Source organism: Myxocyprinus asiaticus, chromosome 28, assembly GCF_019703515.2.
Source record: "Myxocyprinus asiaticus isolate MX2 ecotype Aquarium Trade chromosome 28, UBuf_Myxa_2, whole genome shotgun sequence".
Classification (NCBI taxonomy): domain Eukaryota; kingdom Metazoa; phylum Chordata; class Actinopteri; order Cypriniformes; family Catostomidae; genus Myxocyprinus; species Myxocyprinus asiaticus.
In genome coordinates this window covers 682,758-710,442 of record NC_059371.1, presented here as the reverse complement: position 1 = coordinate 710,442, position 27,685 = coordinate 682,758, and the positions used below count along the sequence as shown (strand labels likewise).

Sequence of the window (27,685 nt, the reverse complement as noted above, 5' to 3'; positions counted from 1 at the left end):
AAAGGATAAGGAAAGCACAGGGCCCAGATGGCATTTCACCTGCATGTATTAGATCCTGTGCTAACCAGCTAGCCCCCATCTTCACTCAGATCTTCAATAGATCACTGGAGCAGTGTGAAGTCCCATGCTGCTTCAAACGTTCCACTATCATCCCCATCCCAGAGAAACCAAAAATCACAGGACTTAATGACTACAGACCTGTCACCCTGACGTCTGTGGTCACGAAGTCATTTGAGAGACTGGTGTTGGCCCACCTGAAGGACATCACTGGACCCTTTCTAGATCCCCTTCAATTTGCTTAGAGCAAACAGGTCTGTGGATGATGCAGTCAGCATGGGATTGCATCATATCCTGCAACATCCGGACAGACCAGGGACATATGCAAGGATCCTTTTTGTGGACTTCAGTTCGGCTTTCAACACCATCATCCCAGATATTCTCCGGACTAAATTACACCAACTCTCTGTTGCCACGTCTATCTGTCAGTGGATTACCAGCTTTCTGACAGACGGGCAGCAGCTTGTGAGACAGGGGAAATTCACTTCCAGCACCTGTACAATCAGCACTGGTGCCCCCCAGGGATGTGTGCTCTCCTCACTACTCTTCTCCCTCTACACCAACGACTGCATCGCCAAGGACCCCTCTGTCAAGCTCCTGAAGTTTGCAGACAACTCCACTGTCATCGGCCTCATCCGCGATGATGAGGAGTCTGCATACAGAAGTGAGGTTAAACAGCTGGCTCTCTGGTGCATTCAAAACAACCTTGAGCTGAACACGCTCAAAACGGTGGAAATGATTGTGGACTTTAGGAGGAACACCCCAACACTGTCCCCCTCACCATTCTAAACAGCACTGTGGCAGCAGTGGAGTCATTCGGTTCCTGGGCACTACCATCTCACAGGACCTGAAGTGGGAGACCAACATCGACTCCATTGCGAAAAAGGCCCAGCAGAGGTTGTACTTCCTTTGCCAGATGAACAGTTAAAACTGCCCCTTTGAGCAATAATTAATGTGCAATACACAGCTTAGTCTTTTTATATTATCCAACACATCCTACCTCTTCTGCCATTACATTCCCTTGCACTGTACATAACCGATTTGTATTTAGATTTGCACTACGTATGTGTATGTATGTTTATATATATATATTCATGTATGTGTGTATATGTATGTATGTATGTGTGTATATGTATGTATGTGTGTATATGTATGTATGTGTGTATATGTATGTATGATAGTATATATATATATATATATATATATATATATATATATATATAGTCTATTGTGTATTATTTATATACTTTTTTCTTTTCAATATTTATCTATTTTTTATTCAATTTTATAAATGGGATATTGTAACATAAGTCAAAACAAATTTGTGCTTTTCCCAATACACATAGCTTTTTTTGTTTTTTTGTTTGCATGTTTATTAGGTTGTACTAGTTACAAATCAAAAAGAAAAATGGTTCACCCAAAAATGAAAATATTTACCCTCATGCCATCCAAGGCGTGTATGACTTACTTTCTTCAGCACAACACAAATGAAGATTTTTAGAAGAATATTTCAGCTCTGTAGGTCCATAAAATGCAAGTGAATGGGTGCCAAATTTAGCCATCATAAAAATAATCCATATGATTCCAGTGGTCCAATAAATGTCTTCTGAAGAGAAATGCTAGGTGTAAGAAATAGATCAATATTTAAAACGTTTTTACTAAAAATGTTCACTTCCTGCCAGCTTGAGGTTTGTACGTTGAAGAGGGTGGAGTTCAAACTGCCTCTGGTGTGGCGTAAGCCTCCTCTGCATAGATATTCATATGTAGATCCCTTATTAGCAGCTGTTTCTATGGGCTGCAGTACTTTTTCGACACAAAAGGAGTTTATGCAGCGGTCTGAGGCATCTACTCCACTCACTTGCATTCAAACTGATTCAAACAGCTCTCCTTGTTCACCGCTCCAGGATGGAGCCACAGTTGACGTATTCAAACCAGCCAAATGAGGCAACTACGTATGACTCTCTATAATCCTCTGTTGTAAACAACACTGCACTTCCGTTTTTGTTTCCGTCAGTTCTTGTTTGAACTTGCTAACGCACTTCTGGGAGTCATACACATCTGGGATGGCATGAGGGCGAGTAAATTATGAGAGAATTTAAATTTTTGGGTGAACTAATCCTTTCAACTCTTTGTGCATAGCCATTCCAATTATTCAGTACATCAAAATAAATTGTCATCCTCATAAAGTTCTCTTCAAAAGTCTATGTCTTCCGTGGTAACAGCCTAGAGTTACTGCTGCTCTGAGCGTGGCTATCGTACAGCTGTCGCAGGTGTAGGATCAGTTCTTCTGTGTTGTCCCCAGTTAGTGCAGAAATGGGAATGACCCGCTGATGGACATGGCTCCTCAGAGCTTTCAGATTCTTCCAAGTGTTGGGCAGGTCCATTTTGTTGGCCACGATGGCGTGAGGTCTGCAGGACAGGTGAGGTTTGTACTGTTCCAGCTCAAAGCTCAATTGCTGCAGCTGCTCGCACGGATTTGGTAAAGACATGTCCAACACGTACAGCAGGACACGACAGCGCTCAATGTGCCGCAGGAAAGAGATGCCAAGCCCGCGGTTCAGATGAGCACCTGGAATCAGCCCTGGAATGTCAGCCACTGCAGAAAAAACAGGAAGAGAAAGAAATTAATGGCTTTAATGACTAGTCAGTATCTTAAGTGTCTTAAAAGCCCCACCTCAAACTAAAACCATTGGTAAAGCCAATGTTATTGTTGTGCTGATCAGGATGGTCAAACAAACAGAGCAATGTTTTCATAGTGTTGACAATTTTGGGGGAAATCCACCTACGCATGGCTTATTAATACATTTCTCTGCATGGGAGTAGTAGTATTTTAACATCGAAAAAAATTACACACTTCATATTTAAAAAACAAACAAACATTCAACACACACCTGCCACCTGCTCATGGTCCCTGTACTTGACAATGCCCACATGAGGGTTCAGTGTGGTAAAGGGGTACGCTGCCACCACTGGCCGGGCATTAGAGATGGCACGTAACAGAGATGACTTCCCTGCATTTGGAAACCCAACCTGCTCAGAAAACACATGTATGCACGCACACACTCACACATGTCATTTGGAACTAGTCAGGAAATAACATAATATGCTTTATTATCCTTTTAATTAAGTTTAAGAAGTATTTCATATACATTTGTTTTATTATGTTCAGTTTCATATTGTCAGCCTTCTTGTTTAATGTCACCCTAATTAAGGGTCACTTCATGTGTTTTTACTGATCGGATAGCTATTTGATTGAATAAGCACATTCCATTTTCCCTTGGCCACATCATGTGTCTCCACCAAATGGATATAAATCCGATCTTCAATTCCTGCGCTAAATGCAAATAACACGGAGTTCACTTCCGTGATTATGATAATGCCGGGCAGAAAATTTAAAAGATGTGATATTTGATTCCAGCTGACTTTGAACAGTGTTTCTGTTTGTGCGCTCTGGGCTTCTTGTAAGCAAGATGCATCATGTGCGTCAGATGCGGTCATTGCCAGCGTTTAGTTCTAGTTTGCTTAGCGATCTGAATCAAATAAATAAAGAAAAAAAGTCCTGTCATTCCTACAACGTGCATCTGTCTTAATTTGTTATGTATTGTGTGATGTGAGCCCGATGCAAATACTCAGTAGCAGCTGTTATATTTGCCTGTTTCCTTTGCTGACGTAGCGCTGTTTGGGTGAAGTAAAGGTTTACATATGCGTCTTGAACAGCCAGACACTTGAATTTGTTATTAATGGTATGCATCTAAAACCACCCTCTGAAGTGGTTTGAACGATCGGATTGCAATCCGTCTCAAATGTGTTTCGGAGGGCATTTACAACTAGTCTTTTCATGATCGGATAGCCATCCGATCAGTGAAAACACATGAAGTGACCATATGTACATAGGCCCTTAAGATCTTCATAGTTGTTGTGCCAGAAAACCATGTAAATACTGTTCTGGCTGTAGAATTACATATCACTTGACATTTGTATAATTAAAAAGATTTGCAGCATGTAGTGTAGCTAACTACTTATTGAAAATGGTAGCTTGCCTTATAAGCAGCTTGAGAAGTTACAGTTTCAAAGTAGCTCCCCCAACACTGGTATGTTGCATTCGGTGAGTCGCAGCTGTATTCCAGCAAGGCCAGAGGTCTACACCACTGGCTGTTTACATGCACTAATTTTCATCAATCCCAATAAATTTACTATGACTGCAGATTAAATACATTTTGCAATCCGATACAAATATTTGTTTACATGTGCATTGCATGTTCTCTAAACAAAACTTCTGCGCATGTGAAGAGCATCAATCGTTGCGTTCTGATGAAGCAAAGAAAGCCTGTGAAAATGACAATGGCACCAAAAACCATAATTGCCGTTTTTGCTTTGTTGAGATATTTTTAAAAAATATGCCAGGAAAGCTTTTTACACTCACTCTACTCGGCAAACGAAGAATTAGGAGCAGCATCTGTCTGACTTAACCAAATATTTGCCTCATGCCCATTCCTCCTCCAATCTAACTGCAGGCATCTCTAGATGCGAGTACGAAGACAGATGGGTGAGAGTTGTCCTTAAAGGAGTTTACACATGTGGAATAGAAACAAAATAATAGGGACTTTAAGCAACAGCTGCGGACAGGATGCTACGCAAAAATCACTAAGCAATAATGATGGCGGAATGAAGCATTTAATCATAAAATAATTAATAATAATAATAAAAAAAAAGGTAGGCTATTTAAAACAGCAAGAGAAGGGAAGCTTGCAGTGTCAAATAACTGTCAATAGAAGAGTTTTGCTTTGTACAATATAAAGAGCCTACGTCTAAACCTAGATATTATTAATAGGCTATCAATATTTTTTTTATTTTTTTTTTTTTTATTTAAAGCCTATAACCGTGTATAATTAAAAATTTTGTGGAGGATGTTTAGGCTATTTACTGTGTTTACTTTGCATCATCTCTTGTACAACATATTCTAACATTTACTTTCCTAATCTTTCACGTACGATCGACTGTCACTATGGCAAAAAAGAAATGCTTTAGAAATTATTTCATTTCAACGTCAGGAAGTAAGTGAAGTCACGTGCAAGCAATGGAACACAGAACACCGTATAGCTGCACATGCTGCTTCAAGTTTCTATTAAGAATGACACAACAGGGGTCACGTGACGCCATGCAAGGAGCGGACGTGTGAGCGACGAGCTCTGCGCACTTTGCTGAATTTTTTCGATTATTCTCATGTTATAATCTGGTGAAATTTGATAAACTCAGTTACACATTTGCCCTTTGTTGCAAAACATGGCAAAGAAGTCAAAATCCTCGGGCTCTGGAGACATTAAAAGACACTTACGTGTTCAGGATGAAAGCCCCGACAGGCCTACAGACCGGGGACTCGATTTGGATGGCGCGGCGGGAGAAGGAATCCAGCGTCAGTTGTCCAACATGTCGGTGATATTGACGAAGATTCTTGCTGACTTGGAGGATCTCGCTGTAATACATCGATCGATTACGGCGATGGAAACAAAATTCTCTGAGTTAGCTACAAGAGTGACTGATGTTGAAAAACGAATCGATTTTCTGGAATCTTCGGAGAGGGAATTAACCGCTAATCCGCCCGTGACCAAAGTTGATTTGGAACATCTCCTTGACAAGGTTGAAGAATAGCGTGAAGCCTCCACATGCGCTACGTCTCCGCGGTAACGCACTCAACAAGCCACGTGATAAGATGCGCGGATTTACGATCTCAGACGCAGAGGCAACCGAAATTCGTCCTACACCACCTGGATTGAGGCGAATCACTACGCCACAACAAGGACTTAGGGCACATTGGGAACTGGGCATTCCAAATTGGGGAGAAAAGAAAAAAAATCAAAAAAAAAAAAGAAAAAAGAAGAAGAAGAAAAAAAAAAGAAAAAGCAATTACATACCCAAGTATGAGAACTTCACAGCTCTTAGTGTATCTGTCTGATTTGAACATGCAGGATGACATGAAGACAAGTACACACATCTGAAGCTGATCTAACACAGGTACTCCAATAAAACAACTGATAATTTTGCTCGAAATGTTGAGTTTGTGCTTAGAATAAATCTCAACTGCATCTGGGAGAAACAGCACACCGGTTTTGTTGACGCTTTCTCTGTCTTTTTGACTTTTTTGCAGTTTATTATCGTTCAGTAACACACTGATATGGTTTTGTTTCTTTTTGTATTGGTTCCGCCTAGCGGCTGGAGCTTGTTCTGTTGAATAACATTCCTTTGGAACAGCTGTTAATTCATCTGTTCGTTCTTCGTGCTTATTCCTCCTGCTGGCTGTGGTTTGTTTTGTTGAGTTTTTTTTTTTTTTTTTTTTTTACGAGACATTGGAATGATTATGTCATCCATTGAACTCATAACAGCCGGCTCACTGAACATTCGTTTGTCTGTCCGAGGATTCTGAATGTTTTTTTATCAGCTGAAATTTGTTTTGTGGAAGATCACACCTTTGAGACAGTTCTGTAAATGAATCTACGTTCTTTGTGTTCATTCGTCCTATTGACTGGGTTTATTTCACAAAGTATATTCTGGTATGTAATTAAATTGAGCAATCCGATGGCAAAGTTGTCATGGGGACTCGAGGGCGTTCATGGACCTTTTGAGTTTAGAGGGATTGTCACCAGTTGGCGCTGTCGTGCGCGGGGTTAATGCAAACTTTTTTCTTTTTTCTGTTTGTTTTGTTCGGGGGAATGTTCGGGGGTTGATTGTTTCACTAATGGGGAATGTGGTCTTCATAATTTTGTTTTTGGCACACAATTTATTTTTTCTATTATATCAATATGTCAGTTGTTAATATAAGTGTACTATCTCTCTCTCCACATGGAATGTGAATGGGTTGGGGCACCCCATAAAAAGAAGGAAGGTTATTTCTTTTCTTAAACGTAAGAAATATGATATAGTGTTTCTTCAAGAAACACATCTCTCCCCGCAGGAAGCTAAAAAATTTGGGAAGATATGGGGTGGACATGTTTTCTTTAGTGTTGGCACAAGTAAGAGCAAGGGAGTCATTATATTGATTAATAAACATTTACAATTCAAATGTCTCAAACAGATTAAAGATAAATTAGGAAGAGTAATTATTGTTTTAGCTGAAATTCAAGGGCAAAGGTTGATTTTGGCTAATATTTACGCACCTAACGCTGATGATCAGGGCTTTTTTTATAGATCTTGAAGGGATGTTGCAAACCGCTGGCACCCCTTATGATATTTACATTTACATTACATTTTTGCATTTGGCAGACGCTTTTATCCAAAGCGACTTACAGTGCGCTTATTACAGGGACAATCCCCCTGGAGCAACCTGGAGTTAAGTGCCTTGCGCAAGGACACAATGGTGGTGGCTGTGGGGATTGAACCAGCAACCTTTTACCAGTTATGTGCTTTTACCCACTACGCCACCACCACTATAATATATAGTGTTGGGAGAATATAATATTGGGAGGAGACTTCAATCTTCTGATGGATTCAGTCCTTGATCATAGTGAAGCAAAAGAGTGTAAGCCCCCTAGAGCAACACTGATGCTTCACAGGATGTGTAAAAATCTTGGTCTTTCGGATATTTGGAGACTTTGAATCCATCTGGTAGGGACTATACATTTTTTTCATCAGTCCATAAGATTTATTCTAGAATAGATTTTTTTTTTTGATATCCAAATCCCTAATTTGTTGTTGATTGCTCAATTGGAAACATTTTAGTCTCAGATCATGCCCTAGTGAGTTTAGAGGTGATGCCACATATAGAGAAAAAGAAATCATATAGTTGGCGCCTTAATGTATCCCTTCTGCAAAATCCTGATTTCCAACAAATGTTAAAGACTGAAATCAATGTTTATATGGAGACCAACTGGTCCTCAGTATCCTCTGTGGGCATGGCTTGGGAGGCACTTAAAGCAGTTCTTAGGGGCTGGATCATACAATATGCCTCATTCATCAAAAAATCCAAAGCACGAGAACTCGTGGAGTTGGAAGGAAATATTAAAAGTGCAGAGGCAGAGCTGAAGCGCCGTATGTCAGCTGATGGCCTCAGAGAATTGACCCAATTGAAATCTAGATATAATACTATTTTGTCGCGGAAAGTGGAGTTTTGGTTATTCAGGGCAAGACAGTCATATTTTGAGTCGGGTGACAAAGCAGGTCAGCTTTTGGCTAGATATATAAAGCAGAGAGAGTCTTTTTCTACCATTCCCTCAGTGAAATCTGCTGGTGGTGAAATATTTACCTCAGCCATTGATATTAATAATGCCTTTAAAGAGTTCTATATTGATCTTTATAGTTCCACGTCTTCGTCTACTGATGAAGATATTAGAAACTTTGAGGAACCATTAGATCTTCCTAAACTGACGATTGAGCAAAAAAACTCTTGATTCTGAGATAACCTTGGAGGAGCTTGATGAGGTAATTAAGTCCCTACCTACTAACAAGGCTCCGGGGCCAGATGGTTTTGCCGCAGAATGTTTTAGATCCTATGCTACAGAACTGGCTCCACTTTTGTTAGAAGTTTATACTGAATCATTAAAGAATGGAAATCTTCCTCCAACCATGACACAAGCCCGGATCAGTCTGATTCTTAAAAAGGACAAAGATCCAAGCGAGTGTAAAAGTTACCGTCCAATTTCCCTGATCCAACTAGATGTAAAAATATTGTCAAAAATGTTGGCTAATCGATTAAGTTATGACATCTCTTATACGTATAGATCAGGTGGGGTTTATTCGGGGCCGCAGCTCTTCTGATAACATCAGGTGTCTCATCAATATCATGTGGTCAGTAGTGAATGATCAATCTCCAATCGCTGCCATCTCACTTGATGCCGAAAAGGCATTTGATATGGTAGAATGGGATTATCTTTTAAGATTTTGGAAATGTACGGGCTCGGGAGTACATTTATTGGTTGGATTAAGTTACTTTATAGACACCCTGTAGCAGCGGTACAAACAAATTGATTAATCTCAGATTATTTTACTTTGAATAGGGGCACTCAGCAGGGTTGCCCTCTTTCCCCATTATTGTTCTGTCTTGCCCTGGAACCATTAGCAGCTGCGATAAGAAAGGAGGATGATTTTCCAGGGGTGGTCGGGAGGTGTGCCGCATAAGCTTCTGCTTTACGCAGATGATATTTTATTATTTGTCTCTGAACCTACTAGATATTTACCTTGCCTCCACAGAGTTATTAATTCCTTTTCCTAGTTCTCAGGATACAAAGTCAATTGGGCTAAATCCGAAGCTTTGGCTTTGACAGCGTACTGCCCATTAAACGGCTTTTCAGCCGGGTGCCTTCCAGTGGCCCAAACAGGGCATTAAGTATTTGGGGATTTTATTCCCAGCAAATTTGTCTGATTTAGTTAGTGTTAATTTTGACCCTTTAATAAAAAGGTTTTCGAGCGATGTCAGCAGGTGGGCTTCATTACATTTATTGATGATTGGGAAGGTTAATGTTATTAAAATGAATTGTATTCCAAAATTTAACTACCTGCTACAATCTCTCCCTGTAGATGTCCCCCTCTCTTATTTCAAGGAATTTGATAGCATAGCGAAGTCCTTCATTTGGAATGGTAAATGTCCCAGATTGCATTTTAATAAGCCCCTCCCTGGTTTGTTATTGAACAGGCAGTTCTTGCCCCTATTTCGCCATTACAAAGCATCTCTATCAAACTAATCGGAAAAGTTAAGTTACACCCCGTTATTTCGCATTTACACTCAGTATGGACTAAAGTGTCCAGATTGTTTAAATTGGACTCTTATTTAAATGCTGCCTTGAGCATTTGGCAGAACCCAAGACTATGTATTGACAAGTCTCCTTTCTGCTGGCCGGAGTGGATTGTGAGGGGGGTTGCTACACTCGGTGACCTATATGAAGGTGGTGTGTTGAGATCATTTGAAAACTTGGTCCAACATTTTGTGATCCCCAGACCTCAGTTTTATAGGTATTTACAACTGCGCCACCTGCTTTGCACTATTTTTGGGAGTAGCACACATCGCCCTAAGGAGGCAGATGCTTTGGGAGAGGTAATTGCGGCTTTTGGAAAAGGTTATGAGGCATCAGTGTACTACCCCCTGTTATTTCAGAGTCTGGGGGACAGAGACTTAACTCCTCTCAAGAGAGTATGGGAGAAAGATTTCAATTTGGCATTGGAGGAAGGAGTGTGGGCTAAGATTCTTAAAAACATTAAGTGCGTCTTATACAATTCAAAATCGTGCATAGATTTTATTGGACCCTCTAGATTGTAAAGGCTTGGTCATAAAGACACCCACCTGCTGGAGATGCCAATTGGAGGATGGAGACATGGTCCATGTTTTTTGGTGGTGTGTCGAGATCCAGAAATTCTGGTCGAAGGTTCAGAATTTTGTGTGCGACGTGGTGGGCACTCGGGTTTCGTTAAATGTTGATTTTATATATATATATATAATATATATATATGTTTTGCATTTCATTGTTATTGTATGATTTAATAAAAAATGTTAATTACAAAAAAAAAGAATGACACAACATTCTTTTGGCTTTATGTGATGTCATGAAAGAACATATGTGCCCTGCAGAATATTCAGTGTGAGCCCCCAAACCCTTAATAATGTGTTTTGTCATTGCTTTGTATAAATTAGGTTCCCGCGAAGAGTATCATGTATAAACTTACATATGCACCACTACTCTGCACATGAGCGCAAGGTATTTTAGAATACGACTGAGAAAGTGGTCAAAATCAAATGTATACATGGCTAACATTTTTCTTTTAAACAGATTATTTTAGGTCTACACCACAACTTTTCATTCGGATCCAGCTCAATCAGATCATTTTTTGTTTACATGAAGGCTTTTCAATCCATTTGAGCTATCAGTTGGATTATAAACAGATTATTTGGTTGCATGTAAACATTGCTATTGAGAGGATATAACACAATCTGCATTGTCTAAATCAAAGGTTCAAATCATTGTCTAAAACTTTGGACAGCCTGAGGCCGCAAAGCAGGATCCCTTTAGCTTTGGCGGCAGACCTGTTTTTATGTATTTAATTAATTCATAATAATAAAAAAATATTGTAATTATTTTTAGCAATCAACATGCTATTTTAATACATTATGGAAACATGTAATTAACTAGAAAAAACAAACAATGAACACAGTTTAAAGGGTGGTTCTTAATCATCATCTAAATTATCAAAAAACTGTTTTCAAAGTTCCTCAATTTAACAAATAGGCCGAATACTGCAGCAAAATTTACAACACAAATAAAAATAAAATAAAATAAATAAATAAATAAAAAAATCTACATTTTGTAAAAGGTCAACATTAACTTCCTTACAGTAAATAGAAAGTAGATGACTGATTCTTGAGATAAGGGACGAAACATGTTTTTATTTTTTATTCTTTAACACTAAATTATTTTAAAATGGATATATAAAAACTTTAAATACATTTATAAAAATGCTTTTTTTCTGAAAGTTGACATTTATTTACTTCATAACTTACATCTTACTGTCATTTGTGTCAAACACACTAAAAAGCATGCTATTTTAATTTGATCCATCCAACAAGAGTTTAAAGTCTATGATTATCTATTAATGGTGTTCAGTAAAAAAGTTAATTGATAAAATACATTCTATAATTTTTTTTTTTTTTTTCTGTTTTCACACTATTCTGAAAATTGAATCTTTTTCCATCTTAACCATGTGTAGTACACTGGAGACATTTTGTTCTATTCCTCAGTTGAAGCTGCCTCTATAACCTAAACTAAAATGCCAAAATGTATCACACATTTCTAAACTAAAATTTTAAGAGATTTAAACATTGTTTCAAATATAAAAATATAAAGCAGTGGTGTAAAGTAACAAAGTACAAATAAAAATGAATGCGTGGGCGAAAGTGCCGTGGGTGTTTGGTATGTGTGCATGTTATAGCAAGCTGTACAGCCGAACCGCTACTCTTGGCAACTTGGGGAAACAGCTGTGAATGGGGAATCGTAGGTAAAGATTTCCAGGGGAAAGGAAGATACCCGGGCTGAAACATACTTCAGCTCATGGAATCCGAAGCTCGGAGCACAATTCCTCAGAACACTCCCGCGATCGCTCCAGCACTAAACACAGCGTGCACCCAGCTGATGAGGCTGCGTCTTTTTCCACTCAGGTACTCACTTTGCTCTCTATCACCCCCTTACTTCCTCCTCCTCCTCCTATGACTCCACCTTATATATAATTACCTCACGTCCATTAATTACGTTCCCATTGCTATTCGGGAGCGGCAACATCAAAGGCTCATTTGTTTTTTGTTTTGATTTTTCCCAGTTCCGCCACAGTCTCCCCTCTGGAGGAAACAACCCCAGGTTGTTAAAGAGGATAGTGTTTCCCAAAACCCCCGAAACCCTTCGTCTTTGGAGGATTCGTGGAAGATTTCAAGGAGTTTTTTTTTTTCCTGGGATTCTAACTCTTCAGCAGTGGGAAAACATGGTTTCAAATTACATATATGGACAGTGTGAACATCTTCTCCAGTGGCCTCCAGCGCTACCCGATAGTTCAGTGGGCCCAACTGCATTATCACTCAGTAAGGTCCTTTCCATTTGTTCGCTAGTTTGGCACTGAAGTGGTGAAATGCACTGGACTGGGGAAAATTTCTCTCTCACACTGTCTTTTTCTTTGAATGTACTCTCTCTTCTTTTTTTGTTATAACTCCTAAGTTGTCTTATCTGGGCTTTTCTGCAGCACTCTTTTGCTCTTGATTGCAATTGAGGTAGATGTTTGACTATGTCATAGGAGGGAACGGTGGGAGAGAGGCCCTGCAATAACTTGTCCATGGGTATTTGTAACTTCCTTCCCAGGTGGAGCTCGGCTGCGGACATTCCGATGGACTCCTGTACTGCTGAATTGATCGTAAACCTCAGTTCAGGTAGATATTGGTCCCATTTTTTTGTGGTTGTCACCTACGTATGCCGAGATCATTTGCTTTAAGGTACGGTTTACTCATTCCGTCATGTTAGTTTGTGGATGATATGTGGTAGTCATTTTCTTAGTGACACCCCATTTTGCACATATCTCTTGGAACACAGCTGAAAAAAACTTAGTAACTCAATCTGACAAGATGAAATCAGGAACGCCCCACCGGGTTAGAATCTCTTTCAGGAGAAGTGATGCGATGGTCTGGGCATTGGCCCCTTCCGCATGAGGAACATTTCAACCCATTGCGAAAAATAATCCACAAAAACTACAAGATATTCATGTCGTTGAGTGCTGCAGGGCAGAGGGCCCATAATGTCTACTAGCATTTTGTTTGGATGTGAAGTGGTGAATTGTTAGAGCAGGTTTTTGGTTCTCACTTTTAAGTGTCTGGCATTTCACACACCTCTTAACATGATGTTTCACATCCATCCACATTCCAGGCCATAAGACAACATTGTGAAACCTCTTGTAAGTCTTGTAGATTCCTACATGACCACTTAAGAGATGTGAATGGTAGTGTTGCAGGATCGTTGGGACAAGGTTACTAGGAATGTATACTCGGTAATGGACTTGGCCACTGGGCAGGTGAGTCATGTGATATACAGTGGTGTGAAAAAGTGTTTGCCCCCTTCCTGATTTCTTATTTTTTTTGCATGTTTGTCACACTTAAATGTTTCAGATCATCAAACAAGTTTAAATATTAGTCAAAGATAACACAAGTAAACACAAAATGCAGTTTTTAAATGAAGGTTGTTATTATTAAGGGGAAACAAAATCCAAACCTACATGGCCCTGTGTGAAAAAGTGTTTGCCCCACCTGTTAAAACATAACTTAACTGTGGTTTATCACACCTGAGTTCAATTTCTCTAGCCACACCCAGGCCTGATTACTGCCACACCTGTTCTCAATCAAGAAATCACTTAAATAGGACCTGCCTGACAAAGTGAAGTAGACCAAAAGATCTTCAAAAGCTAGACATCATGCCGAGATCCAAAGAAATTCAGGAACAAATGAGAAACAAAGTAATTGAGATCTATCAGTCTGGAAAAGGTTATAAAGCCATTTCTAAAGCTTTGGGACTCCAGAGAACCACAGTGAGAGCCATTATCCACAAATGGCGAAAACATGGAACAGTGGTGAACCTTCCCAGGAGTGGCCGGCTGACCAAAATTACCCCAAGGGCGCAGCGACGACTCATCCAAGAGGTCACAAAAGACCCCACAACAACATCCAAAGAACTGCAGGCCTCACTTGCCTCAGTTAAGGTCAGTGTTCATGACTCCACCATAAGAAAGAGACTGGGCAAAAATGGCCTGCATGGCAGAGTTCCAAGACGAAAACCACTGCTGAGCAAAAAGAACATTAAGGCTCGTCTCATTTTTGCCAGAAAACATCTTGATGATCCCCAAGACTTTTGGGAAAATACTCTGTGGACTGACGAGACAAAAGACTTTTTGGAAGGTGTGTGTCCCATTACATCTGGCGTAAAAGTAACACCACATTTCAGAAAAAGAACATCATACCAACAGTAAAATATGGTGGTGGTAGTGTGATGGTCTGGGGCTGTTTTGCTGCTTCAGGGCCTGGAAGACTTGCTGTGATAAATGGAACCATGAATTCTGCTGTCTACCAAAAAATCCTGAAGGAGAATGTCCAGCCATCTGTTCGTGACCTCAAGCTGAAGCGAACTTGGGTTCTGCAGCAGGACAATGATCCAAAACACACCAGCAAGTCCACCTCTGAATGGCTGAAGAAAAACAAAATGAAGACTTTGGAGTAGCTTAGCCAAAGTCCTGACCTGAATCCTATTGAGATGCTGTGGCATGACCTTAAAAAGGCAGTTCATGCTTGAAAACCCTCCAATGTGGCTGTATTACAACAATTCTGCAAAGATGAGTGGGCCAAAATTCCTCCACAGCGCTGTAAAAGACTCATTGCAAGTTATCGCAAACGCTTGATTGCAGTTGTTGCTGCTAAGGGTGGCCCAACCAGTTATTAGGTTTAGGGGTGTAAAAGATGACGCGAGAAGCAGTTTTCCTTCTTCAGGTGATGCTTTATTTCCCCTCTTCCTCGACACCACTTTACAGTTTACCTTTGTACACTGTCTAAATACTAACACACACTGTTTCCACAAATACACTCTCACTATTAGCAAATCCTTGCTCTGTCATATCCAGCCTCCCTCTCGACTGAGTGTTGTGTCGCTCTATTTATGCCGCTCTCCCCGTGCTCACTGAAATTAGAGACAGGTGTTAGACATAATTTAGCTCAGGTGTAAGCGCCCTTACCGCTTTCTCTCTCCGGAGAGATGCTTGACCACGCCCCTGCTGCAACAAGGGGGCAATCGCTTTTTCACACAGGGCCATGTAGGTTTGGATTTTGTTTTCCCTTAATAATAACAACCTTCATTTAAAAACTGCATTTTGTGTTTACTTGTGTTATCTTTGACTAATATTTAAACTTGTTTGATGATCTGAAACATTTAAGTGTGACAAACATGCAAAAAAATAAGAAATCAGGAAGGCGGCAAACACTTTTTCACACGACTGTAGTTTGCCCTCGATTACCTTATATTGATCTTTCAATGAATTACTATCTTCTGCTAATGTCTGAAATATCTTTGTGATCTCAGGATCTTTGTGCTGTTCCTCCCAGATGACAGCATCTGAAACTGAAAGTTCTGGATCCTCATTTTGGGTGGAGTACAGGTTACATCCAGGTCTGGAGTGCATCTAAGAAAGAGCGTCCAGTGCCACATTGAGCTTTCCTTTGCAGTACTCAACCACAAAATCACATTTTTGTAGGCGGAGTGCCCATCGGATAAGACGATTGGTAGTCTTTGTAGAACACATCACCCACTGCAATGCTGAATGGTCAGTAACAATGGTGAATAGTTTAGGTTCAAAGTAATGTTGGCACCTTTCCAGTGCCCAAACTACCGCAAGACATTCTTTTTCAGTCGCGGAGTAATTGATTTCTGCTTTGCTTAGTGTTCTACTTGCGTAGGCGATAACCTCTTGGTCTCGAAACCTTGGTCTCTCCGCTCTGTCAAGACTGCACCCAGTCCGGTGTCACTGGTGTCAGTATACTCCACAAATGGCAGTTGTAGATCGGGATGATCCAGCATAGCAGGAGAAATGCTGACACTGAGTTGACCACTGAAATGCCCGTCCCTTTTTCTTAAAGGCACTGATGGGCTCAGCTATTTGGGAGAAGCTGGGTACAAATCTGTGGTACCATCCCGCCAATCCGAGGAAGCACTGAACTTCTTTGAGATTTCTGGGTACAGGGTAAGAACGTATGGCTTCCACTTTGCTGGGGTCTGCGGAAATGCCTTTAAGGTTTACAACATGTCCAAGAAATGTCAGTTCCTGAAGACAGAATTTGCTCTTTTTCAGATTTATGGTCAAACCTGCTGTTTGTCAACAGGAGAGGACAATTTGGAGAACATGAAAATGTTGGGTCAAGGATGGGGAGTATATATATATATATATATATATATATATATATATATATATATATATATATATATATTGACAATATCATCATATACGAAGCATATCTGTCCCCGAAACTCTCCCAGGACAGTCTCTAGCAATCTCTGAAACATTGCGGGAGCGTTTTTCAACCCAAAAGGCATGACATTAAACTGATACAGCCCTGAGGAAGTGATGAAGGCGGTCTTAGGCTTACTCTCTGGATCCATAGTTACCTGACAGTAACCACTGTTCAAGTCAATGGTGGAAAAGATGACTGCTCTGGAGAGGGATTCCAGGATCTCTGTGATGGTCGGTAGAGGATACGCATCTCTCTCGTGATGGCATTAACCTTACGGTAGTCTACACAGAATCTTTAACTCTACTCATTTCCTTAAAATGATCTCTCACAACAGCTTGTTTTTCAGGTGTTAACCGATATGGATGTTGTTTAATGGGTACTGGATGAGTGGTGTAGGGGCAGTGCTGAAGAACAGTTGTCCTTCCAAGCTGGAGTGTACAGACTTGTGGGTTGTATTCTAGAAGGTGAAGTAACTGATGTTTTCCTTCAAGTGGTAAATGTGCTTTGTTTACCGCGGCCTCTATTAAGGTTTTGTCATCCATGCTATCTATTGGTTGCGATACCCATGGGAAATGTGATAGAGGAATGGAACTGAGTAGAGAAAGTGTCTGGTTTGAACTTTTGGTGTGTGGTCTCCTTTTCAGATGCTGGGGTTTTCCATCTGGAACGCTGGCCTGGCCCAGTTGAAAAGGATACTCTTCGTCGAGGGTTGACTTGAATATTTCCTGTCAGCTACATTTATCTGTAGTCCACTGGAAAAGATGAGGTCCAAGCCTAGGACTACGAAATAAGCCAGGGCTTTGGAGGTGAGAATGGCAGCATGTATGGTGAAGCCTTTGTTGTGAAGTGTTATCTGTATATTTGTCCATCCTAAAGGTACTTTGGCCTCGCCATTAGATGAATAGAGTGGACCAAAGGACCAAGGATGGAGGTTGTCATGTGGAGCGAGCTCCTTCCACAGGCTCTCGTGGAGGGGAGTATAACTTGCTCCCGTATCTACTACGGCCTTTCCAGGCTCCAATACTAATGGGAACAACTAACTGTTGAGGTATGGAAACAAACTCGTTAGAAGCAATGGAAGTGAACTGTTCGAACCTGGTGAAAGATTTTGAGGGAATTGTGACAGACATGGCATTGTTAGAAGGCGGATCTCCTGACTTCTGAGGTTGGAAGGAACGCTTACTTCCGGCAGAAAGATGCTGACTGGAAGAATGTGTGGAATGAAGGGTGGAATAGTGTGGACAATTTCCAGGCGGATGTTGTCCTTTACATCTCCAACACTGGACCGGAGGTTTTTCAGCAAGTCAGTTAGAGGTGGGTTTTTGTGGTATGTGTTGAGTTATTATGCGTCCTTCGTAGTGCAACTGTTCCGCATGATCCTTTTCCAGCTGATGACCCAGTTTCACTAGCTCATCCACAGTGTTTACTCGACTGCGAAGTTGGCTGGCAAGTTAAAGCTTGATGTTTTTAAGAATCATCTTTACCAGCTTGCTCTCCATTAAGGTGGGCTTCTATCGCTTGCATAGGGCTCTGTACGTGAAGGCAAAATACCTAATTGATTCCTTTTCTCCCTATGTCCTAATTTGGACTTGCTCAGCCAACTCATCTTCATAGTCTTCAGAGGGGTCAATGTCTCAAGCTTGGCATCGTGAAGAGAAATGGTCTTTGTAAATTCTTGGGTTAGTTCTTTCTCAGTTCTATCCTGCTGTTTCAGACAGTTAAACAGATAATCCCAGTTCCCTTGTACATGTGCAGTAAATTGATAAATTTCCTTTCCAGGAGTTGGGAGGAAGCCAGGCAGGTCATGCTGTGCTCCTGAAGATGGTGGTGAAACTTCGGAGGAAGTACACAGTTGCATGTGATCCAGTTGGAAAGGAGATCTGCCACCTGGTGGTGGGGATGCAAAACCCACCTGGGCCCTTGGAGGGGTGCTGCTGAATGGAGTGGGTGTGGAGTGAATGGTGGGAACACAAGGTGGAGGAAGTAGTCTTGGTTGCTGCTGGGTTTGGGGCACAGGTGGCCAGACTGGGGTTGATATGTCTGGGGGATCAATTTCCACAAAAGTTGATTGAGGGGGAGTGGAAGCGGCCATGTTTTTAGTGTGTGTAAAAGTAAATGGGCAATGTAAATTGTTGTACAAATAAAATCAGAAAGTGAAGTTCAACATATATGTGTCAAGTTTTTGGGCAATTAGGGGAATAAGGAAAATATCAAAAGGAAAATAACAAACTACAAAGTTTTTGAAGTTTACAACTTTTTCCCAGCACAACAATTACAATCCTCACAGAATTTGACCCAATAAGTACTCAATTAAATTAGTAATTAGTCACACCCTTTTTTTTTTCTTTGGATTGTTAGAAATTAACTAAATTACCACAACAAATAGAGTTCACCCCGTTCACACATTTTCTCTTTCAATAAAACACCTTAGCAGACAATCACAATTTGAAATGCAGTTCAGAATTCAAGTAAATCCAAAGTTTTCAAGTCATTCAATTGATTCCATTCGGTATTTTTTTTTTTTTTTTTTTTTTTTTTTTTAAAGTTCACATTTTTTTTTTCAAGTCCCTGTTTGGGTGCCACTTCTGTAACGGTGGCAGCTCCCAGGAAAAACAATTTAAATCAATAATTAAATAAATTTACCTAAATTAAATCGTTTGGGTGCCTGTCAAAATAAAAAACCCAGATAAGCTCTAAGAGAGCTTTTTTTTTTTTTTTTTAAGTTCTCTACACCAACATAAAATAAATGCACTAGAAAAAGAGGTTTTTAGTTCAGTTTCCAATTATATTTTCACAAAATCAACCAAAACAACACATTACATTAACCTTTTTACACCTTGATTCAATCAATTGGGGAAAGGGAAAAAAAAGAAAACACAAAAACAACAACAAAAAATAATATTAAATGTTGTGATAAGGCCGAGGACCCGCTCTAATCCCGCATTCAAATCGGCAGATTCAAGAGTCCAGTTCTCATCAAATAACCATTAAAAAAACCAATAAAGGGAAAATACAAACAATATTAATTTAAATATTGTTCACTATATAATAGAAATGAATATATAAAAAGGAAAATTAGTATACTCACACAACAACGGAAGAGGTGCATGAATGAATGCGTGAACAGGGAATCGTAGGTAAAGATTTCCAGGGGAAAGGAAGATACCCGGGCTGAAACACACTTCAGCTCAAGTCCACACACGCTCTGCGCTGGAATCCGAAGCTTGGAGCACAGCTCCTCGGAACATTCCCGCGATCGCTCCAGCACTAAACACAGCGTGCGCCCAGCTGATGAGGCTGCATCTTTCTCCACTCAGGTACTCCCTTTGCTCTCTATCTCCCTCTTACTTCCTCCTCCTCCTACGACTCCATCTTCTATGTCATTACCTCACATCTGTTAATTACGTTCCCATTGCTATTCGGGGGTGGCAACAACAAAGGCTCGTTTGTTTTTTTGTTGAGATTTTTCCCAGTTCCGCCACAATCTCCTCTGCCCTCACAAAGGGGACAGTTGCGCTGAACGGGATAAAGAGATGGACACTAAGTTTGAATTAACTTTATAATTCTTTGCCTTATTTGTTGAGGAGTTGTGCGTGAATGCACAAAGTAAGTGTATAATCCTTGTTTGTTGTACTATTTATCTGTACGCGCTCATGATTAGCCTGTGAATCTATATTTTGTATGTTCATCCTTCGGTTGACATTTCAATTTGTTGTTACTGATAATATTATTATTTATATGTTATATAATCTTCGTTAACTACACAACATGGTATTTTCCATATATTCTTATGGGCACAAAGTGGTAAACAACTCACTGTGTGTATGCGCGCACGGCTCAGACAGAGCGGTGCTCATCCCTAAAGAGGTGTCAGATTTCAGATATATGTGTGCGCTGTTTATAAGGAAGCCTACACACAGTAATTCATGTTTTGCCTTCATTAACCAGTAACAGTGTTCATGTATAACTTTATTGCTTTAATTATTTGATATTATGCTGTATTGTTTCATAGCAATATGCTTAATTATTATGTATGCTTACATGTATGTTGTTCAATTTCTCTGTGTTATAGAAACCACAAATACTACTCATCAAGCTACATAAGGCTCATCGAATCACTCACTGCACATTGTGTGTGGCAACAATAATAAATGGGTTATTCCCAGACTTTGAAGACTGTCTTCTGAATTATCTCTAACGAGATACCCTGTATTGGGCAGAGTTATCATCTGGCAACAACACAATAGTGGATAGCTACCAGTAGACATCCAATTCTACATGGTCCTTCGAGCCAGAACCTTGGCTTACTACAGTGGATAGATGTTGTCATATTCAGCAGAGGAACCAACTGTGCAAGTCAGGAGGAAGACAACGCTCCCTGCACGATATGAAGATTATGACCTTTCTGGCTCTACTCTCCCTAATCTCTTTGCACAACCCATATTGCCACCCACTCAGTCATCTTATACACTGGCTCAAGGCACAGAGCAAGAAGAGTTTGCAGATGGGCTTCCCTTGTCACGTCTAGGATGTGAGGAGCCTGACAGTCCACTTCAGTGGTTGGACTCTGAGCAGTGGGATTCTGAGTCAGCTATTCTCAAGGTGGAGAATAAGAATCTTTACCAAGTACAAGAGAAGCTCTTGCACACTATACAAATGATGCAACATGAAAGGGACACAGCCCAGCAGACTAATGTCTATTATACTCAGGAGCTTTCACAGCTGAAGAAATAAATGCAGCAGCTTCAAGTTAAGCTGGTACAGCAACACAATAGAGCTCCGTCTTCTCTGCCTCCTATCCCATCGACATCATACAGCCCTGACCACCCTATTCCTGCAACACATCATCAACAACCTACTTGGTTGGATGAGAATACCTACAGGCCTGTGCCAACCCCACGTTTCAGTGACAATAGGGAACAATCACAGTATGAGGACAACCATCCCATTCCTCAGCCCTGACCAGCTCCAGTGGCTGCACCTAGAGCTACATAGATTTCCACTTCTGATACTGCATACGCCCATACTACTAGATGGGAAGCTCCACAAGAAGATGAGGTCTAATATCAAAGACCACAGAGTTCTTACAGACAGAGTTTTCATGCTTCTCAGGAACTAGAGTTCATGACTTCTCCACATAGAGGCATTTAGGACTCTATGTGGAGAAGTCATGAACTCTAGTTCCTGAGAAGCATGGCCAGACGCATCCCTCCCCCTTGTAATATATTCTGAATCTGAGATGATTAACCGACGCAGATTGCACCACAGCCAAATCCTGGCGGACCATTTTTGGAAACATATTATACAATTACCTGCCATTCCCAATTATTGTGATAACACTGTGAAAATAACATGGCTTCAGGGCCTTTTGTAACTCTACATATTTACTTATATAAATCTGGGGCGGCTGTTAAAAAGGCCACTGTCCTTTGCCACACTAACCCTATTCTCTATAATCTTCCTTTGCTGAGATGAGGTACAGTCTTGTACAATCAGGTACACTGAGAAGATGAAAAACAAGTTTTCAACATGGGATTGCATCATATCCTGCAACATCTGGACAGACCAGGGAGATATGCAAGGATCCTTTTTGTGGACTTCAGTTCGGCTTTCAATACCATCATCCCAGCTACACTCCAAACTAAACTACACCAGCTCTCTGTTCACACGTCTATCTGTCAGTGGATTACCAGCTTTCTGACGGACAGGCAGCAGATTGTGAGACAGGGGAAATTCACTTCCAGCACCTGTACAATCAGCACTGGTGCCCCTCCCTCTACACCAATGACTGCATCCCCAAGGACCCCTCTGTCAAGCTCCTGAAGTTTGTAGAAGACACCACTGTCATCGGCCTCATCCGAGATGACAATGAGCCTGCATACAGAAGGAAGGTTAAACAGCTGGCTGTCTGGTGCAGTCAAAACAACCTGGACATGCTCAAAACAGTGGAGATGATTGTGGACTTTAGGAGGAACACCCCAACACTGACCCCCCTCACCATTCTAAACAGCACTGTGGCAGCAGTGGAGTCATTCAGGTTCCTGGGCACTACCATCTCACAGGACCTGAAGTGGGAGACCCACATTGACTCCATTGTGAAAAAAGCCCCGTAGAGGTTGTACTTCCTTCGCCAGTTGAGGAAGTTCAACCTGCCACAGGTGCTACTGATACAGTTCTACTCAGCAGTCATTGAGTCTGTCCTCTACACTTCAGTAACTGGTTTGGTTCAGCTACGAAATTGGATATCAGAAGACTGCAAAGGACAGTTTGGACTGCTGAGAGGATTACTGGTTGCCCCCTGCCCTCCCTTCAAAAACTATATACTTCCAGAGTGAGGAAAAAGGCTAGAAAAATCACTCTGGACCCCACTCACAATGCCCACTAACTTTTTGAACTGTTGCTTCTGGCCGACGCTTCAGAGCTCTGAGCACCAGAACCGTCAGGCACAGGAACAGTTTTTTCCCTCAGGCTATCCATCTCATGAACAGTTAAAACTGCCCCATTGAGCAATAATTATGTGCAATTCACAGTCTAGTCTTTTTATATACATCCAACACATACAACCTCTTCTGCCATTACATTCCCTTGCACTGTATATAACAGATTTGTATTTAGATTTGCACTACGTACGTGTGTATGTATACATATATATATATATATATATATATATATATATAATATATTAGTCTTGTGTATTCTATATATATACATACATACACAGGTGCATCTCAATAAATTATAATGTCGTGGAAAAGTTCATTTATTTCAGTAATTCAACTCAAATTGTGAAACTCATGTATTAAATAAATTCAGTGCACACAGACTGAAGTAGTTTAAGTCTTTGGTTCTTTTAATTGTGATGATTTTGGCTCACATTTTACAAAAACCCACCAATTCACTATCTCAAAAAATTAGAATATGGTGACATGCCTATCAGCTAATCAACTCAAAACACCTGCAAAGGTTTCCTGAGCCTTCAAAATGGTCTCTCAGTTTGGTTCACTAGGCTACACAATCATGGGGAAGACTGCTGATCTGACAGTTGTCCAGAAGACAATCACTGACACCCTTCACAAGGAGGGTAAGCCACAAACATTCATTGCCAAAGAAGCTGCTGTTCACAGAGTGCTGTATCCAAGCATGTTAACAGAAAGTTGAGTGGAAGGAAAAAGTGTGGAAAGAAAAAGATGCACAACCAACCAAGAGAACCGCAGCCTTATGATTGTCAAGCAAAATCGATTCAAGAATTTGGGTGAACTTCACAAGGAATGGACTGAGGCTGGGGTCAAGGCATCAAGAGCCACCACACACAGACATGTCAAGGAATTTGGCTACAGTTGTCGTATTCCTCTTGTTAAGCCACTCCTGAACCACAGACAATGTCAGAGGCGTCTTACCTGGGCTAAGGAGAAGAAGAACTGGACTGTTGCCCAGTGTTCCAAAGTCCTCTTTTCAGATGACAGCAAGTTTTGTATTTCATTTGGAAACCAAGGTCCTAGAGTCTGGAGGAAGGGTGCAGAAGCTCATAGCACAAGTTGCTTGAAGTCCAGTGTTAAGTTTCCACAGTCTGTGATGATTTGGGGTGCAATGTCATCTGCTGGTGTTGGGTCATTGTGTTTTTTGAAAACCAAAGTCACTGCACCCGTTTACCAAGAAATTTTGGAGCACTTCATGCTTCCTTCTGCTGACCAGCTTTTTAAAGATGCTGATTTCATTTTCCAGCAGGATTTGGCACATGCCCACACTGCCAAAAGCACCAAAAGCTGGTTAAATGACCATGGTGTTGGTGTGCTTGACTGGCCAGCAAACTCACCAGACCTGAACCCCATAGAGAATCTATGGGGTATTGTCAAGAGGAAAATGAGAAACAAGAGACCAAAAAATGCAGATGAGCTGAAGGCCACTGTCAAAGAAACCTGGGCTTCCATACCACCTCAGCAGTGCCACAAACTGATCACCTCCATGCCACGCCGAATTGAGGCAGTAATTAAAGCAAAAGGAGCCCCTACCAAGTATTGAGTACATATACAGTAAATGAACATACTTTCCAGAAGGCCAACAATTCACTAAAAATGTTTTTTTTATTGGTCTTATGATGTATTCCAATTTTTTGAGATAGTGAATTGGTGGGTTTTTGTTAAATGTGAGCCAAAATCATCACAATTAAAAGAACCAAAGACTTAAACTACTTTAGTCTGTGTGCACTGAATTTATTTAATACACGAGTTTCACAGTTTGAGTTGAATTACTGAAATAAATGAACTTTTCCACGACATTCTAATTTATTGAGATGCACCTGTATACATATATATATATATATATATATATATATATATACACACACACTTTATTTTCTATTCAATTGTTTATTATTTTTTATTATCATCTATGTCTTGTTGCTGTTTTGTATTGTTGTGCACTGAAAGCTCCTGTCACCAAGACAAATTCCTTGTATGTGTAAGCATACTTGGCAATAAAGCTGATTCTGACAAACATATAACAAATTACACACTATTGCTTGTTCTGCATCTGATAAACCTGTATATATCCCTCTATTGTAAGGCTTATTTGTTTGATCATTTCTTATAAAGGTATATGAAAACCTCTTATTTAAATTTTGAGCATTTATATTGTGTATTTAAGAACATTATTTTGATGAGAAATTATGTTTATATTTTGCTCAAACATAAAAATAAAAACTTTGTCAATTAAGTGTTATTATAGCAAATCAAGATTATATTGAATACTGAACCTCATGTCCTATATCGAACCGAACTGTGATAACCATATCGTCCCATCCCTACTTATAAAGTGTATGCAGCTTAGAGGTCTGCAACCCGACCTGGGCCCAATGGGACCCGAGAATCCGACGGGTTTTATGAGTGAAAAAATAAACAGGCTTACCGAACTTGTTTCAGGCACGCGCTCTCTCACTCACAGACACACGCGAACAGACGAGTTAGGGGCTGTTCACACCGAATGTGTTTTTGCGCATGTCTGTTCGGTTTCCCCCTTATTTTCCTATGTAAACACATGCTGGACGAATGTCTTTGACATTTGCACCGCGTCTCACGCAGGACCGGCACATTTTAAACACCATGTCAAGTTAAAAAGAACTTCAAATCTTCAAAAACGCATGTCGAGACACCTGCGCTCTGTTTCATTCTTTGCGCTGCGTCTAGATTGTTTTTAGCGCAGTTGTCACAAAGATTCAACGTTCTGAACAAGTTCAGGCTGTATAGCGGGGACTGTTGCAGTGTTTCATTTTATTCCAGATTGTTCTGCACCAAGTGAATTTTCAGCAAATAAACGGTAAGGCAATACTTTTTTCCCTTCTGCTCTAGTATATTAAGGGGCTGCCATGCCTTGTTAAAATTGTGTATGTTTACTGTTTCAGTACTGTTACGAATGTTGCATATATGCTTGCATAAAATACAGCCTATTGCAACACTTGCTAAGAGAAGAAATTAGATAGTAAGCGATTTCTGGTTCGGGCTTAAAATCTGACGGTATCGTTCAGGCCGTGAAGGGTTCGGGTTTCATTTTATGGCTTGTGCAGACCTCTATTGCAGCTGTCGTGCATATGGGGTTTTCACAGAAGTTATCCCTATGATGGTTTACATCTTGTTTTAAATGTTAAACGTTAAAAGGCTACAATGAAGTCATTGTTCTCTGTCTGCAGGTTCACTGAATTCACTAGATCAAAGGTAGCTATGAAATACTATGCAAATTTGAAATAATTTATTGATTGTTTACTGTATAAAAAAAAAAAAAAACATGATTAAAGTAAAACATTTAAGTTTGAATAAAAAATTAACAAGGCAGTCTCTAGAAGTAATAATTTTTTACATTTCAAAACTGAATTAGCCATATACAGGGTTTCAATAAACTAACCAGTTACAGATAAAGAACTATTGCTGAGAAAGAACTAAGACTTGACTTGGACTTGTGACCAAAGACTTGAGACTTGACTTGGACTCTACCACAGAGACATCTGAGTTACAGATCTCATGTTTTTCTTTGCCAAATATTAATAATCTTAATACTATTGTGGTGTCAGTGCCTTACAGTCACACAGACGGTGCCTCTGAATACCAAAAACATGGTGTATACATGCAAATATATAACTCAAGTAGATATACAGTATATATGGCAATAAGATACAACCAGTTTACACATCTGTTATCTCTGATCCAGTTCGTTTGCTGGCTTCCATGGCTGCAGCACACAGTGTTGTTTGCCTGCAAACTTGTTCAAATCTGGCAACCCGGCAGTGTCGAAATACTATTGGTGGATGGGCAGCGGGCAGGATCACACAGGCCAAAACATAAACAGAAATTCCAGCCTGGAATGGAAACTTCAAAGTAGAATATACTGGCTGTAGCATTATCGGAGAAGCCAGTATTTCAACTTAGCATTTTTCCTAATTCTCTAATGACATATTATGGTAATTTTATGATTTAGTTCAGTAAAAATATTACATATAGCACCTTTAACAAAAGTATACATGGCGGCAGCATGTAATCAGTATTGTTGATCTGATAACATGATTATGATAATAATTAATAACATGTTTTAACAGTTAAAATAAATTTACACTTGATTCTCTCATCACCCCTCAGACGGTGTACACATGATAATATTGCCAGTCAACTCGTCAAGCAGGTGAACTGAAATAGTTTGTGAAAGTGTCTTAAATGTTTTCTTTCTCGTTGAGCAAATCAACAACAAACTCTTCATCTGCTGCAGCTTGTAGAGAAATCGGTTTTCTTTTCTCAATCTGCTCGCTAAAAAGCTTGTTTGCTTATCGATTTGCAAACTTGTCAAGTACTTCTCATCCGTGATAGGCAAATGGCAGACCTTCTAATAGGGGAGCCTACAAGCTTAGCCTAAAACAGCATAACGTGGCGGTTCCATAGACATTCTATGGGCGGAACACAGGCGAGAAGACAATAGGCCATTTTTTTTAATAGATGTCTATGGAGGACATGCTTGAGTGTGCTGAAAAACTGCTTTTGTGAGGAAACAGCTCATCACTTAATGAACTGATTGCCTGTCTGCTAATCTTCAACATGTTTTACACTAAACAATCCTTTTTAAGTGAACGATGTAGTTTACTACAAAATAATT

The 27,685-nt window shown here is 40.2% G+C and overlaps 1 protein-coding gene across 4 annotated transcripts in view; it reads right to left on the bottom strand.

Annotated features, from left to right (window-relative positions):
• Positions 1–1,342: 1,342 nt before the first annotated feature.
• mtg2 (mitochondrial ribosome-associated GTPase 2) overlaps positions 1,343–27,685 on the bottom strand; it is a 67,991-nt gene continuing 41,648 nt past the window's right edge. For all 4 annotated transcript variants that reach the window (XM_051660451.1, XM_051660453.1, XM_051660454.1 and 1 more), the window contains 2 exons: positions 2,949–3,087; positions 1,343–2,653 (listed from right to left, as the gene is read on the bottom strand). In XM_051660451.1, the coding sequence (XP_051516411.1) occupies positions 2,259–2,653; positions 2,949–3,087 (534 nt within the window). In that variant the 3' untranslated portion in view covers positions 1,343–2,258. The remainder of the gene's footprint in view (positions 2,654–2,948; positions 3,088–27,685) is intronic.